The sequence below is a fragment of the Rhinopithecus bieti genome, unplaced genomic scaffold, assembly GCF_001698545.2.
Source record: "Rhinopithecus bieti isolate Rb0 unplaced genomic scaffold, ASM169854v2 scaffold_1853, whole genome shotgun sequence".
Classification (NCBI taxonomy): domain Eukaryota; kingdom Metazoa; phylum Chordata; class Mammalia; order Primates; family Cercopithecidae; genus Rhinopithecus; species Rhinopithecus bieti.
The window spans coordinates 4,242,333-4,257,859 of NW_016804151.1; the positions used below are offsets into that span (position 1 = coordinate 4,242,333).

General features: G+C 46.4%; 1 protein-coding gene across 1 annotated transcript in view; it reads left to right on the top strand.

The window, feature by feature from the left end:
• Positions 1–7,908, top strand: part of TNN (tenascin N) — a 117,001-nt gene extending 109,093 nt beyond the window's left edge. Inside the window, exons 20-21 of the mRNA XM_017866961.1 lie at positions 4,440–4,603; positions 7,036–7,908. Coding sequence (XP_017722450.1) covers positions 4,440–4,603; positions 7,036–7,176 — 305 coding nt within the window. The 3' untranslated portion in view covers positions 7,177–7,908. The remainder of the gene's footprint in view (positions 1–4,439; positions 4,604–7,035) is intronic.
• Positions 7,909–15,527: the final 7,619 nt, after the last annotated feature.

Genomic DNA, 15,527 nt, shown 5'->3' on the forward strand with positions numbered 1-15,527 from the left:
TAGAAAAAGACAGTTATAATACAATTGGGAAACATAGATGGACATTCATATGATTATGAGGATATTAACTGAATGAGAGGGGATTTAAAGATGCTCTTTTGTATGACTAAGCACACTGCCCATATCCTCCCACCCCATCTCTAAATGAGATCAGACTATGTTCCTGACAGCTTATTCCAGGTTCTTCCAACCCTCTGGTATAACAGAGTATACACATTCCAGTCTGTCCCAGAACCCTTGGGCCTCTTCAGTCAGCATGGAGTCCATCTGATCATTTCTTTGGTTTCCAGTACCCTGTTGTCTGCCCTTCATCATGGCCATCAGTTAGCCTCAGCTTTTCCTTCTCAGGTTAAAGAAGTCTACATAAGCTCCGAGTGTGGGACCCTCCCTGTACAAAATATGAAGTTGGGTGTTTTTCTTTGGCCCCTGTGCTCCACATCTCTCCCTGAAACCCAGTGCCCTCCCTGGCCTCCTGGTCATGAGCCTCACTCAGGCCTGTCCTCCAGGCTGCACATTTCCTTTCCCTTGGCCATTACCATTTGCTTTTTCTGAAGCCTGTGCTAAAATGATCCAGCAAATGAACTGATGGCAATGGGAAAGAGACTGAAAGGGAGTCAACATGTTTGGGAATTGTTTTAATTCTCCTCCCAGGTAATCTGTTTGCATGTTACCTGCAGTGAGGGGATAATTCCTGTTCTAAGGTTGTTCAGGCCAACAGTGCCAGCCAGTAGAGGATGTATTTTTTAATAGAATTTATTTTTTAATAGGAGACTTTCACACAGCATTTAGGCAGCGATCTAATCTTCCCATGTGTACTGTCATTCCCGCTTTTAAATTCTGAATTACAATGGTAGCATTAGTGAAGTCTTAACATTCCTTATGTACGCTGATCGTCTGTGAGGAGGGTTTCAGAATTTAGAAAGCTCCTGGCTACTCATGTCTTGAGTGCTGAGGCACTGTTTAGAGGACATGGCGTTCAAATGGAAGGTGAACATTTTGATACCTCCCTGCACGCACCAGCTCTCCCCAGCCTCTATCATCATTTTAGCTCTGATTAGAACTGACATGCATGCAGCCTGGCAGGAATGTGTGGCTTAAGGCTGAGACTGTCCAGGTGGGCCCTCAACTTTTGACTTCCACTCAAGTCTTATCAGAAAGCCCATTTTCCCTTCATGAAGCAAATTCCAGCAAGGTAATGATGTGTAAATTTAGTTCCTGATTCTGAGTCTTTGAGTGGGGGCGGGGAGCATCTTATGAGCTCCACCTTTAAGATGCTATTCATCTATTTAGAAATCATAATGAAAACATAAAGAGCTAGGCATTCAGAATGGTGCAGAATGAATTCTAGGGCTAACCAATTATTTACAGCTGATTTCAAGTCCCACCTGCATGGGCCACAGTGGGAGCACAACCAGGGATGGGTCCCACCCTGGGGGCACTTGGAAATGTGACTGGGGAGCTCTGGAAACATTTAGTGGGTTGGGGCCAGGGATGGATTTTTAAATGCTGGCACTTGAAAAATAATAATAAAAAAAATGGGTACATGGACAAAAGGGAAAGCTAGAAATGGCACAAATCATTTGTAATCATCCTTTCTTAATCCTGAAATAAAAGACATTCAAGGTTCAGACACACAGTACTGTGTCTGTGTGTGACTGACAGAGGATGTGATGTTAATGGCTTCTTCTGATCTTTGAAGATGCAGCTGCCTGGGCCATCTTTCCCATCCTGGTGAATCCTAGAGGGGGAGAGTGGGTCTCAGAGGGACATCTTGATGAGATGGATGGTGACCAGCTTGATCCCCTCTGAGTTTGGGTGCAGACCCTTCATGGGCCTGCCACGAACCCCTCCAGTCCTCGTTCTCACTCTCTACACTCTGAACATTAGGATGGCTTCAGTTTCTAAAAGGTAGAAAATCCTTCTGCAGAAAAAGATCTCCCACATTTGGGTGAACACTTGCTTTACATTTCTTTATCCCAGTGCCCAGATTTAGATAATCACAAACATGTCTTTAAGAGAGCCTCCGCACAGATTCTTAGAAAGCGGCCCTGGGAACCTTCTATGTAAATTGGGTAAGCTGTGCTCATTTAAAGAAGGTTACTAAGGGAGACACTGCACATTATTTCAAGCTGTGGGTAACTTTCTGTAGGAAGTCTGGAGGGAGGAGGAAATGTGTATGACTAGCATGACAATATAACTTTCTTGGACTGGAGAAAACTACTGGAGACAGACCCATCTGCTGTGTCTGCGTGGAAGTGGCCTCTGTGGCCTGGGAATTCTCATGCTTTTTCTGGGTGAGGTATAAGTGAGCTGCTGGTGAGATTGCAGACTTGGAGGGGCAAATTAGGACCTTCCCTTTTAACATATACTACCAACTCTGCATATTCACCCAACTCACTGCAAAAACGTTTTTGAGAGCAAGGACCTCCTCATTTTTGTGTTCACAGAGCCAAGCATGTGCTGCTCCATAGCAGGTGTTCAGAAAATGTTCCCTAAAATCAAATGAGTGAAGTTGTAGAACAGAGGTTCTCACACTGTACTGCGTCAGATCATCTGAAGGGCTTATCAAGGTATAGATTGCCAGGGCCCACCCTGTAGTTTCCTGTTCTGTAGGTCTGGGCTGGGGCCAAATAATTTGCATTTTTCTTTTCTTTTCTCCTTTTTTTTTTTTTTTTTCTTTTTTTGAGATGGAGTCTCGCTCTGTCACCCAGGCCAGAGTGTGGTGGCATGGTCTCGGCTCACTGCAACCTCCACCTCCCGGGTTCAAGTGATTCTTCTGCCTCAGCCTCCAGAGTAGCTGGGACTACAGGCGTGCACCACCACACCCGGCTAATTTTTGTATTTTTAGTAGAGACAGCGTTTCACCATATTGGCCAGGCTGGTCTCCAACTCCTGACCTTGGGATGGGCCTGCCTCGGCCTTGCAGGGATTACAAAGTGCTGGGATTACAGGTGTGAGTCACTGTGCCTGGCCAATTTGCATTTCTAACAAGTTCCCAGGGGATGTGGACGCTGCTGGTCTGGGAACCCCACTTGAACAACCGTTGATAGATGAAGCCCCCCAATGAAACAAGGAAGCCATAGGTGGATTGGTGTGTCAGAAAGAACCCTGGACATGGAATCTCAGGACAGAGATTTGAGTCCCAGCTCTGCTGTTTGTGGACTGTGGGACCTTAATAAGTTCCTAGAGTCAAACCTTTTTGAATTTGTTTCCTCATGGGACCAAGAGCTGCCCTGCCCACCTCACGGGTTTGCTGTGAGAGTGAAATGAGAATGCACATGTGAAGAAGACTGCGAAACTCAGAGCTGAGATACAAATATAAGAATCCTTATTGCAGGAACAAAGCTTGATGAAGCTTGTGATTGATGTGGGCCCTTATTGCCTTTTATGAGCAGGAAAAGGAAGTTTATAAAAGGATGACAGATATGATAGGGAAACAGGAGACACACAAGCAAAATAATTAAAGCAGTTTTCCGGATGGGATGTAATGAAGGACTGAATTGTACATGTGTCTCCAGAAGGGCTCTGGAAGTTCAGGGATGTTTGTGTGTAGGGGTGTGTGTGTGTGTGTGCGTGTGTTTGTGTGTGTGTTAGGAGGGTGCATGGGAGGACCAACAAGGAGAATCTTCCTTACAAGTGGGCCTGAGCTAGGCTTTGAAGGATGGTTAGGATTTGGACAGATGAGGGCAGAGAGAAATCCCCTGGAAGGTGGGCTGGTCCATACTGGAGGGTGCGTGGTGGAGACTGTGGGATGCAAGATTGTGCACAGGGCACAGCCAACCTACAGGCCTGCAAGGCACGGAAGAGGAATTCACCTCCTTGTGGTACGAAGTAGACTGTTAGGCCTGAGGTGATGAAAATGGACGTCTAAACTCCAGAGGGGCTGGCAGGCAAGAAGCCAGAGAGAAGGCTGTTTTGTTAACACAGACCCAGGATGAGAGAAGGCCGAGGGTGGGTGTCATGGGAGCAGAGACGTAGGGGTGTATGTGAGTGATCTGCAGGAGGGAGGGCTTGAGAAAGGGTATGAAGGGATTGTCAAACATGGCTCCAGGTTCCAGGTCTGGGTGGTGGGGAGAAGAGTGGACCCAAGGCAGAGGGGGGAGAGTGGAGAGTGGTGCTCTTGTGTGTGGCGTGGTCAGGGACTTGGGGAGAGTTGTTATGTTTGGATGTTTGATCTGACTGTGGAGCTTCCAAGTAAAAACGCTATGAGGACTGTTGGAGAAACAGGCCTGAAGTTGGGGTACAGGCCAGGAAAAAGAGCCTGTTCACATGTGTCATGTTCCCATTTGGGCTGTTTTGAGAGAGCAATGACTACCTGTGACGTGACTGGCTGCATCCTTGGCATTTTCATGCCTAGATATCTTCCTGCTGGGTCCTCTTTTGATCATCTCCTTGGTGGCTAACCCTGGGCTCTCACCTCTGTCTCTTCTCTTCTGCAGGGGATGCTCTTACTTACCACAATGGATGGAAGTTTACAACTTTTGACAGAGACAACGATATTGCACTCAGCAACTGTGCCCTGACACATCATGGTGGCTGGTGGTATAAGAACTGCCACTTGGCCAACCCCAATGGCAGATATGGGGAGACCAAGCACAGTGAGGTAGGTGACAGGTGAATGTCTTTTCTGTCCCAGGGTGTGCCCACATTCAGCTTCCAAAGGGACACCCTCCAGGCCAGTCTGGCAGCCCCTCTCCTTCTGAAGCTTCCAGTCAAAGCAGTAGAGCTTCTCCTCCAGGCTCCATGGCCTTGAGGTTGTGGCCTCCCCTTCCTGATGGCCACGGCCCTCTTGTTTTGCATTCCCAGTGCTGCACACTTGCCTAGGGGCAGGTGCAGAGAAAGCTTGGGCTGCCCACTGCCATGTAATGACAGATGATGTGCTCCACACACTGTCTCATTTCACTAGTTCACACATGGACACTGTCAGCTCCGGCTGCTCTAGCAAAATACCACAGACCAGGTGGCTTCAACAATAGACATTTATTTCTCACAGTTCTGGAGGCTGGGAAGTCCAAGATCAGGGTGCTGGCAGATTTGGTTCTTGTTGGTGGACCTTGCTGGCTTGTGGATGGTTGACTGTGGCTGTGCGTCCTCATATGGTGGACAGAAAGGAGCTCTGATCTCTGCTTCATATAGGGGCATGTGTACCATCATGGGGGCTCCACCTCATGGTCTCATGTAAACCTTATTACCTCCCAGAGGCCCCCTCTACATACCATCATGTTGGTAGGGGGTGATTAGGGCTTTACTACATGAATTTTGAAGAGATGTAAACATTCAGTTTATAACAAACACTGCCTACTTTTTTCTAGTTTTTCTCCTAGTTGAACAAGAGCTATTTCTTTTGGCCGAGCACGGTGGTTCATGCCTGTAATCCCAGCACTCTGGGAGGCTAAGGTGGGCTGATTGCTTGAGCTCAGGAATTTGAGACCAGCCTGGGTATCTTCATGAAACCCCATCTCTACAAAAGGTATAGAAATTAGCTGGGCATCATGGTGTGCACTTGTAGTCCCAGCTTCTAGGGAGGCTGAGATGGGAAGATCACTTGAGCCTGGGAGGTTGAGACTGCAGTGAGACATGATGAAGCCACTGCACTCCAGCCCAGGTGGCAGAACAAGACCCTGTCTCAAAAAAAAAAAAAAAAAAAACTGTTTGTCTCAAGTTTATCACCACGTGTTTATCACCACGAAAACAGTATTTTGTGCCTTAGGTCAGACCTACTCTTGGGTTCACTTCACCCAAAGCCTGCCCAGAACATTGAGCTAGACCAGTCTCTCCACATTGGAAGTGTATACCCAGGGCCCAGGGGTCCAGGAGGGGTCCTCTCCCCACATTGCTCTGAAACTGTCCCACCTGCTATTTCTCAAGCCTCCTCTGCTCCAGTGCATCATCCTGACTCTTTGACAGCTGCGGGGCACTTCCTGCCTGCTCCCTCACAGTTTCTTGAAAATTGCATCTTTGTCTCTGCTCATCATTAATCCTCTCCCCTCCACAAACCCTGAGTCCCCATCCTAGGTTTCTAATTTCCCATCCACAGCCCTGATCCTAAGCCTCCAGGAAGCCACCTCTTCAGAACTCACCTTGTACCAATATTACTGTAAATATTAGCACATCCAAAGTCCAGGTACATTTTGATTACTTTGGCTCTGACCAGGCTGCAGGGACTTCCAATCTTTATGTGATTTTTCAAAGGGAAGAAGAAATTTGCCCCCAGGGAAGCTGGGGAAGGTTGGCCCATGAATCATGGTGGCAGCGTGTGGGCTGACTCAGGGAAGCCTGGGATAGGAGATCAAATATTGGAAATGAGCAACCAGGATGCCCTGAACCATCCCATATTTGCTAATAAAAGACATTCATCTGGTTAATGCGCTTTTCACAGTCTGCAAGGCATTTAGCTTCTTGTTTATTATTTACCTCACAAATTAAAATACATAAAATTGGTCACTTGGGCTTTTTATTGGCCAGGTTGCAAGGTTATTAAGTGAATTAAATATTATTGCACTCACCAGTCAAAAGACGTAAAATGAAATTTAGTGTTCAGCAGGCTATTTGTTACTCCAGAGCTAGTATCTAAACAGCCTAAATTGAAAATGATTTTACACAATTGGCCAATTAATATGTTTATTTTTGCCTTTAATTTTTTGGAAAGGAAAAGGGAGAAGCAAAGATAATTTGCCCGTTGCCGGCCCGGTTGACCCCTGTGTTGTCTCTGTGGCTGCTCTGGCCTCACCCACCTCCTGGGCTCACACCCCCTTGCTCCCACCGTAGAGACCGCCAGCTTCCAAATCGTCCAAGTCCTCAGCCAGTCTAACCCCAGCTGCCCAGCAGAGGGCGCATGTGTTTGGCTCCTGCCCTCCCTTCCCTTATCATCCCTGTCTCTTTCCCCTGAGCAGAGAGGGAGTGGTTTCACTGGTAAATAATTAATTCCTTTGTACCATAACCCACCCTGCCCTCCTCCCAAGAGCCTCTTCTTGATGTGGCTTTATTTATTTATTTATTTATTTATTTACTTATTTATTTATTTATTTTATGTAGGGGGTGAACTGGGAACCTTGGAAAGGACATGAATTCTCCATTCCTTACGTGGAGTTGAAAATCCGCCCTCATGGCTACAGCAAGGAGCCTGTCCTGGGCAGAAAGAAGCGGACGCTGGGAGGAAGTCTGCGAACGTTCTGATGGCCCATGTGAGCAGTCCTCGCCGGAGACACCACCAGCTATGGGAGCTTGGGACGGGGTGGGTAGTCGTGACTGGAGTCTGGGAGTGCTCAGAGCCTCTGGGTTCTGGGATCGCCCGATAACCCAGAGAACAAATCATGTCACCAAGCTTCAAGCCATGGAGGTTCCTTCCCTCTCACCTGCACTTTTGCCCGTCTTTATGAGGGTCTTGAAAATCAAAACAGTAGTTACACAGTATGCGTAGGAAAGACAGTACTGGAACGGCAAGGTTTCTCAGCTTATCTTCGGCAACAAATATACTGGATTAGGGCAAGAGAAGGAATCACCCAGCACTTCACCAATTGGAAATCTCTGGAAATTTACATCTATGTATTTAAAGCTCTGCTAATGCAAATCTTTTCCCTGGAAAGAAGCATAGAGGAGGGGTTCTCATGACCCAGGGGTTGGGGCTGAGGCAACCGGACGTTTGTCAACTCCTTTCCCACTGGGTTTTTAGGAAAACAGTGTGAACCTCCCCCTTTTAATTTCTGGTGTTATGAGGAAGAATAAAGGGAATAAAAGGGGCTAAGATGGGCTCACGTTTAGCTAAGTTCTGACTAGTATCCAGCATGCTGGAGACCAAAGCTGCCGCCTTACTGCTATTTTTAAACGCCCTCTTTTCAGTCATTTGCATAATTGCACCCATCGAACTGCATATGTTGTGAATAAATTCTCACTCATTTCAACTTTGAATAATTTGACTCTCTTGATAATTGGTTCCTCCCAAAGACTCTTCTGCAACTCCCGTTCATGCCTACCAGGCTTCAGACTCTCTCTTTTCCCCGCCCCACACTATTGGAGCCCTGGGTTTTCTGGGAGTGCTCAGCACCGTGAGTCTTACTGTTTGATCAAGCAGTTGGCAAGATCAGATCCTTTTTGCTTATTTTCTATCATTTTGGAGGGTTTTCTGTAGCAAAGTAAGTGATCAATGAAGTAACTTAAATTCCTATTGAAGAAAAAAATAATAAACCCCTTGATTAAAAAAAAAAATTGCCTTGTGTTATTTCCCCCCACATAAGTGCCCTTGAATTCTAAATTGAACCTAAGTGCAAGTGAAGGTACAATTTGTGCATTGTAATGGAATTTGGTTGCCTGTGGACTCTGATTTGCATGATGGGAAATAATGGTATTTAGAATACAGAAGTGAGTGAATGGGAAGGAAGGCAATGCCCTGAAAGCTGCCATACCCCTCCAGGACAAGGGTGTAGTCTATTGCCTAGGTGTCTCCACGTTTTAACCTCTGGGTAAGTGTCAAACCATACTCCTGAAACCGTGTCTGTCAACCTTTAAAGTCTTCAGCACCCACTCTGTTGCCTTCCTCCCCCAGACACACACATTGAGCAGTGCCATGGTGACTGCTTGCTCTGACAATGAGTGGTCTCAGTGAAATACAGTTTTAGTGTTGATGCTGACAATGAAAAAATGTACCTGCATGTTATTAATTGATTCAACAAGAGTTTATTAAGTGTTTGTCTGCTTTGTATCAGGCAGTGTGCCTGGGGAAACAGAGGTGAGCAAGATAGACACTATCCTTGTATTAATGGAGCTTGTGTGCTGTCATTCATTCATTTGTTTACATTCACTCATTCAACAAATAGAGATGAAGCCCTATTATGTGCCAAGTTCCATTCTAAGCATTGGTGTTAATCAAGGACATAACATCATAATCCCGTCCTTGTGCTAATATTCTCGTGGTGGAGGCTGACATTAAACAACAAATAAATGTGTCGTTACGGCTGGGCGTGGTGGCTCATGCCTGTAATCCCAGCACTTTGGGATGCCTCGGTGGGTGGATCACCTGAGGTTGGCAGTTTGAGACCAGCCTGACCAACATGGAGAAACCCCATCTCTACTAAAAATACAAAATTAGCCGGGCGTGGTGGCACATGCCTGTAATCCCAGCTACTAGGGAGGCTGAAGCAGGAGAATCACTTGAACTTGGGAGGCAGAGGTTGTGGTGAGCCGAGATCGCGCCATTGCACTCCAGCCTGGGCAACAAGAGTGAAACTCCATCCAAAAAGGAAAAAAAATGTGTAGTTACAAGGAGTAGGAAGTGTCATGAAAGAAAAAGTAGGATGAGAAGATGAGGGTGTTGCATGGTGTTGGACTATGAAGCCTCTCTGAGGAGGAGATGTTTACAGAGATTGACCAGATTTCTCCTAGTCTTGATCTAGCATTGTCAGGGCCTAAGCCTGAGCTAATTTCCTTGTCTGTCTTTTTTTGTTTTTGAATGGGGTCTCCCTCTGTCATGCAGGCTGCTGTGTGTAGTCACATGACCAAGACTCACTGCAAGCTTTGAACTCCTGGGATCCAGCAATCCTTCCGCCTCAGCCTCCTGAGTAGCTGGGACTACAGGCACATGCTACTGTGCCCAGTTAATTTTTTAACTTTTTTGTAGAGCTGGAGTCTTGCTGTCTTACCCAGGCTGGTCTCCTCATCTGTCTTAAAGGTCTGTCTGCACAACTTGCCAGTTCCAAGTCTTCTCCTCAAATTCTCTTCTTTTAAAAACATTTTTTTAGTTTTTTATGGTTTTATTTAATAGAAATGGAGTCTCACTGTCACCCAGGCTGTGTGAGGAAAGCAGTGTAAATCTCTCCCTTTTAATTTCTGGTGTTGTAAGGAAGAATAAAGGGAATTTTAAAAAAGGCGAGTGGTCATAGCTCATTGTAACCTTGAATTCCTGGAATCAAGCAATCCTCCCACCTCAGCCTCCCAAGTAGCTGGGACTGCAGGTGAGTGCCACCATGCCCAACTATACGTCTATATCTATATCTATATCTATATCTATATCTATATCTATATCTATATCTGTCTCTATAGATATATAGCAGCTCTCGCTATGTTGCCCAGGCTGGTCTTGAACTCCTGGCTTCAAATGATCCTCCAGCTTCGACTCGGGAAGTAGCTGGGACTTTAGGTGCTAGCCGCCACACCTGGCTGGAATTCCCTTCTGCTGTTCCATGATCCTGTTTGCATGTAGGGTACTCAACTTCGTGATTCCGAAGCTTTGGGCTCATCACAGTGGTCCAGGCTTTTTAGAAAACTGCCTCCTTTGCAAAATGGATCAAATCCCAGAGATCAACTTTGCGCCAAGGATGGTGGTTGTTGGCAATCCTTCTCAACTTTGAACATGCTTGTTAACACAGGGATTACGGGGTCCCTTCCCCAGACATTCTAGTTAAGTGGGTCTGGGCTGAGGGCTGCTGCTGGAGTGGTGTCCACTCTGAGTAGCTCTGGCGTGAGGGAGCTGCTGGTGGTCTTTTTGCTTTGGAGGAGTCTGTGATGGTAGCAAATTACAAAATGCACACCCCTGTGTTCATTGACCCCAGGGTTTCTCCACCACTGGCCAAGAGGAGGACTTTTGGGAAACAGGAGCTATTTCTTACATTCTTTTGCCTGTAGGACCCATGGTGCACAAAGGAGCGGGTGACGAAAACCTCAGCTGACCTTTCAAAGGTTCTGCTGGGGACCAGGAAGGAAGTTGGGAGAAACTCATTTTCAAGGGGACTTTGTCTGACTGGGGAGAACATTCCAACTGGAAACTTCCATGCCTAACCTCATTTTGACGTGACCAGTGCTCACAACTTCCCATCTGGTAGCTGAATATGGGCCCGTGGAATGAGTTTCTGGATAGACCTGCTTTTTAGAGAGAGTCCATTTTCTTAGAACCAGGTGAAACCTTATGAGCCATCAAGGTTTTGAAGCTTAATAGGAATGATTTCTACCCTTTAGGACAAACTAAAGCAAACAAAAGCTCTCATAGAAGGGACAGGCTGCAAGCCAGGCACTAGGGTAGATGCAAAGACAGAAGTCTTGGTAAAGTTTCCAAAGTGTTGCCTTTTATGCAGGACACGAGCAAGACAGTGATGAACAGAACACGAATGCAGCCCTCCAGCAGCTCTTGGAGTGGTGGCAGAGGCAGCCGTGGAAACAAACTGGGGAGAGTGAGTCCACAGGGAGGTGGACTGAACACTGTGGGCAGAGTCAGGGTGACTCATCGTGCCAGGGGTGCCAAGGGAGAGAGCTTCACGGGGATGTGATGTCGGCTTTAAGTCTGGAAGGATGAGTTCCGGGGGGCGGAAACCAGAGGCCCAAGGGGGTGGGGCCCATCGGGTACAGGAAACTTGGCAACAAGGAAGAGAAAGTGTGGAGTGTGGCGTGTCTGAGGGGGGCAAAGTGGTTTCTTACTGGGGTGAGGAGAGCTTGGTGGGGAGACAGGCTGGTGAGATGGGTGGGGATTCTTCCTTTGCCAGGCCAGTACTGTGGTTCTCAGTGCCCACTGCCTGTCAGTGGGGGGGCCTCCATGGGTACAGAAGCTCGCCTCCCCTCCACAGGCTCTGCTCCAGTGGGTCTCAGGTGAGTTCTGTGCACCTGAGCTTCCTAAAGTGCCCCCAAGGATTCCAACATAGACCACGGTTGAGAGCCACTGCTCAGACGAAAGCATGTGGAGAGTGGGGAACACACAGGTTTTTAAACCTCAGAGTGACAAGGTCAGATGCATATTTTGGAAATATCAGTCTGGTGATAGGATAGAGAACAGGGCTGGGGGTGTTGAGGGAAGTTTTGGAGGAAGGATAAGGACGCACAGGCAAGTTGAGTGCTACTGTGATAGTTCAGACAAGTGGTCATAACTTCCTTGGCCTGTGGCAGAAGTGGTGAGAAGGGGAGGAGGGCCTAGGTTGGTGAGATATCCAGGAAGAAGGAATGGGGGGCTTGGAGGAGGATGGGTGGTACAGGCAAGAGATGGGTCTTTTCATGTCAGAGCTTAGAACTGGTTGTTCCTGACAGTGGCTTCCTCTGGGAATAGGGCCCCAGAGTTTAATGTTTGTCAAATGAGATCAAAAGCTCTGCGTTCAAAATTTGAATTCTCAGGGATTTCAAGATGATTAAAGCCAGGAAATGCTGAACGAGCTGAGGAGAAAGATAGAAAATGCCTCCAGAAATTGTGATCACGGAAGGAAAAAGGCCAGGTGTGGTGTGTGAAGAGATGTGGACAGGGAACATGCAGATGAAGGGATGGCGTGGCAGAAGGAAAAACAAGTATAACAGCGAGAAACTCTTGGTGAAATTTAGCCAGCTGATGGAAAAGGCCCTCCACTAATCCCAGCTACTGGGGAGGCTGATGCGGGAGAAGGCTTGAACCCAGGAGGCAGAGGTTGCAGTGAGCTGAGATTGAGCCATTGCACTCCAGTCTGGGCAACCAGAGCGAAACTCCGTCTCAAAAAAAAAAATAAAAATTATAAGTCATTACCTCAAGCTCATCGCTAGGGTGGTGGAGGGGATCAGGAGAGAGTTCATGTCAATACGGAGCTGATCAATACCGTTGGGACGGTATTGTGCAGCTTAGCGCAAGAGGCTTGCTATATTCAGCATGGCCAGGAGATGGCAGTGTTGTGCTGTCGGGAGCCTCTCATTTCAGCGCCACTTCTCTCCTATAAAGAGGAGGTCTGGGGGCTAGGTCCCCACTTTTCTCTTTTCCTGGGTGATGCTATCTGGAGAGTCAATCGGTGAGGTACAGCTTAGCATTGGGCCTGCACTTGGTGGTTTCTAGGCAGGGTTCTTGCTGGACTAATGCGCAAAAAATAACTGCCAACAACCTTGAGGAGATTGCCTGGTGAGATTGGACTATCCCCAGACCCGGCGTAGTGGGCTGCTGGGGAGGAAAGGCGGATGGAGGTTGTCGGCCTGATGAAAGGTGAAGGGGAGCACCCCTGGGAGGGATTTCAGGCAGCTCCTAATTTGCAAATGAATTCACTTCTCCAATTCCTTCTGTAAGTTGGCTGTTTCTGTGGGTGAAATGATTTGAGTTCCAATTCTAATACTATATAAAGAAGGTAGGTTCTCAGGTTAGCCCATAAAACTCTGTTTACTCTACAACATAGATGAGTTGCTGTGTATATATAATGAAAAATAGAAAAGAATAGTATTGCGGTACTGTAATTTAAATAAAAGAAAGAAACAAAATGGAATGGAAACAGTTCTTTATTTTGGTGAGTGAAGAAAGTTAGGTTTAATTAGAGAAGGAGAAAGAGGCAGATGAGGCTTGCTGTGTGACATATAAAGGAGACATTTGGGCACTTTCAAGGCTTATGGGCAGGCCCTTGATTGTGTCTGTAAGTTTCCAACGCAAGGGAGATGCGTCTACAAGTTCAACAGTCTTTTAAGAGCCAGGATCAGATTGACCTGGATCTCGATGCCTGATATGCAGAAGGAACACTGGGGTAGGAGTCTGAAGGTGTGGGTTTCTATTCCAGTTTTGGGTAAACTGGCTTACCTTCTCTGAGCCTTGTTTTCTTCACTTATAAAGCGAGAATCAGGTGAAATAATTAAAGTGGTTTTTATGTATGAAGGCACTCTGGAATGGTAGAATAGTGGGCTCGGATTTTCAGTCTTCATATTTTCATTTAAATCTTTTTCTCTTTTTTCCTTTTGATGGAGATGTCTCTTTAGCAGCTCTAAAGCATATTTGCTATGAACAGTCACCAACAGGATTATTATGGGTTGCAAATGGAAGAAAGAGAAAGAGAAGAGTAAAAGAGAAAGGTTCATAAAGGTTAGTGAAAATCTGTGTACATTGCAGAAAGAGTTTCCTCTGGAGATGACATTGACTGAGGCTGTAGTGGAAGTCCGGAGCAGAGGATGCCGGAGGAGCACTAGCCCTCCAAGGAAGTCGAGAGCAGAGGACGCGTGGAGTGCGCACCAGCCCTCCGTGGTAGACAGGAGCAGAGGATGCATGGAGTGGGCACTAGCCCTCCATGGAAGACGGGAGCAGAGGACGCGTGGAGTGCGCACCAGCCCTCCATGGTAGACAGGAGCAGATGACCTGGAGTGGGCACTAGCCCTCCATGGTAGACAGGAGCAGAAAATGCCTGGAGTGGGCACTAGCCCTCCGTGGCACCATTTCCCAAATGGTGCCCCCTGGAACCTTTGTTCCTCCAGATGTGCTAAAAAAAAAAAAAAAAAAAAAAAAGGCTTATGGTTAAATAAATTTGGGGAAATTTTAAGTGGAGTTAAACCAAATTATTATATCACCTGCTAGAAACTTTAATGTGATAAATGCATTGCAGATCCCAAGGGCGTGAAGTCGGAAAGTTATACTATGCAGTACTTGCAAACTTATTTGACCGTATACGTTTCTTTTGTTGTTTTGAATATCTAGATAGTATTTCTCAAGGTGTGGTTCAGGGACCACCTGCATTGACCTAGCGTTTATTAGAGCAGGTTGTCTAGCATCACCCTAGACTTAATAATCAGCCAGAAGGGCAGGAGAAACAGGGAGTTTGCATTTTTAAGAAACACCTCAGTGTTTATTTTCCCCCAATCAACACATTTATTTAGCATATAGTATGTACCAGGCTCCATGCGAGGTGTTGAAGATATAATAGTGAATAAGACAGTTATAATCTCATAAAGGCTATTTCTAATGGGGGTCAAAATAGGGGTGAGGTGCTGGGAATAGAAGAAACACACAATTATAATGTGGTCTGGTCTTACTGCAATGGGCAAGACGTGTGTGGTTAGGGAGCTTTACTGTAGTGAGGCTATATAGGGAACACTTCACCAAAATATGTTTGTAACGACAATTGAGACCTATGATTTTTGGAAATCCCCCATATGTCACATGAGCACGGCATTCCAGACCCTGACAGATTTGTGAATTTCACATAAAGCCCCGTGACTCTTTTGCACATTTAATTTGAGAACAAGTGAACTAGCTAGATGGATGTAGGAAACACTTCTAAGGTGAATAAGATGTTGACTCACTCTTTCTCCTGATCTGGCCACCAGATGGCACTGTCACGCTAGGGCGACTTGGTTGTGGGCAGAGGCGGGACAGATAATTAGGCAGCCTCGCCTGTCACTGCAAATCTGGAGACCTTAATCCATGCAGTATTGGTAATCCTGTAGATAGTGCAGTATGTGGTGAAATTAGGGAACACATCACAGCATGGGGAATAGAAAATGCAAATTATTTTCGATCCCTATCTCATTCGATTTACTGCGTCATTTGACTCGATGGACTGTTGCTTTCTTCTTGGAAATTTCTTTTCCTTTGACTCCTAGGACACAGCTGTCTCATGATTTTCCTTCAATCCTTAATAATAATAAGTAACATTTATTGGGCACTTAATATAAGCCAGGTCCTGTGCTAAATGCTTTATACACACGATCATGTAATGCTCTCTATGAGGTAGTTACTCTCATTAGCTTTATTTAGCAGGTAAGTCTTACAGAGAGATTAAGCCATGGGTCCCAATTACATAACTAGTGAGAATTGGAGTTAGCATCAGGGTTGGGACAACCCTAGTCCT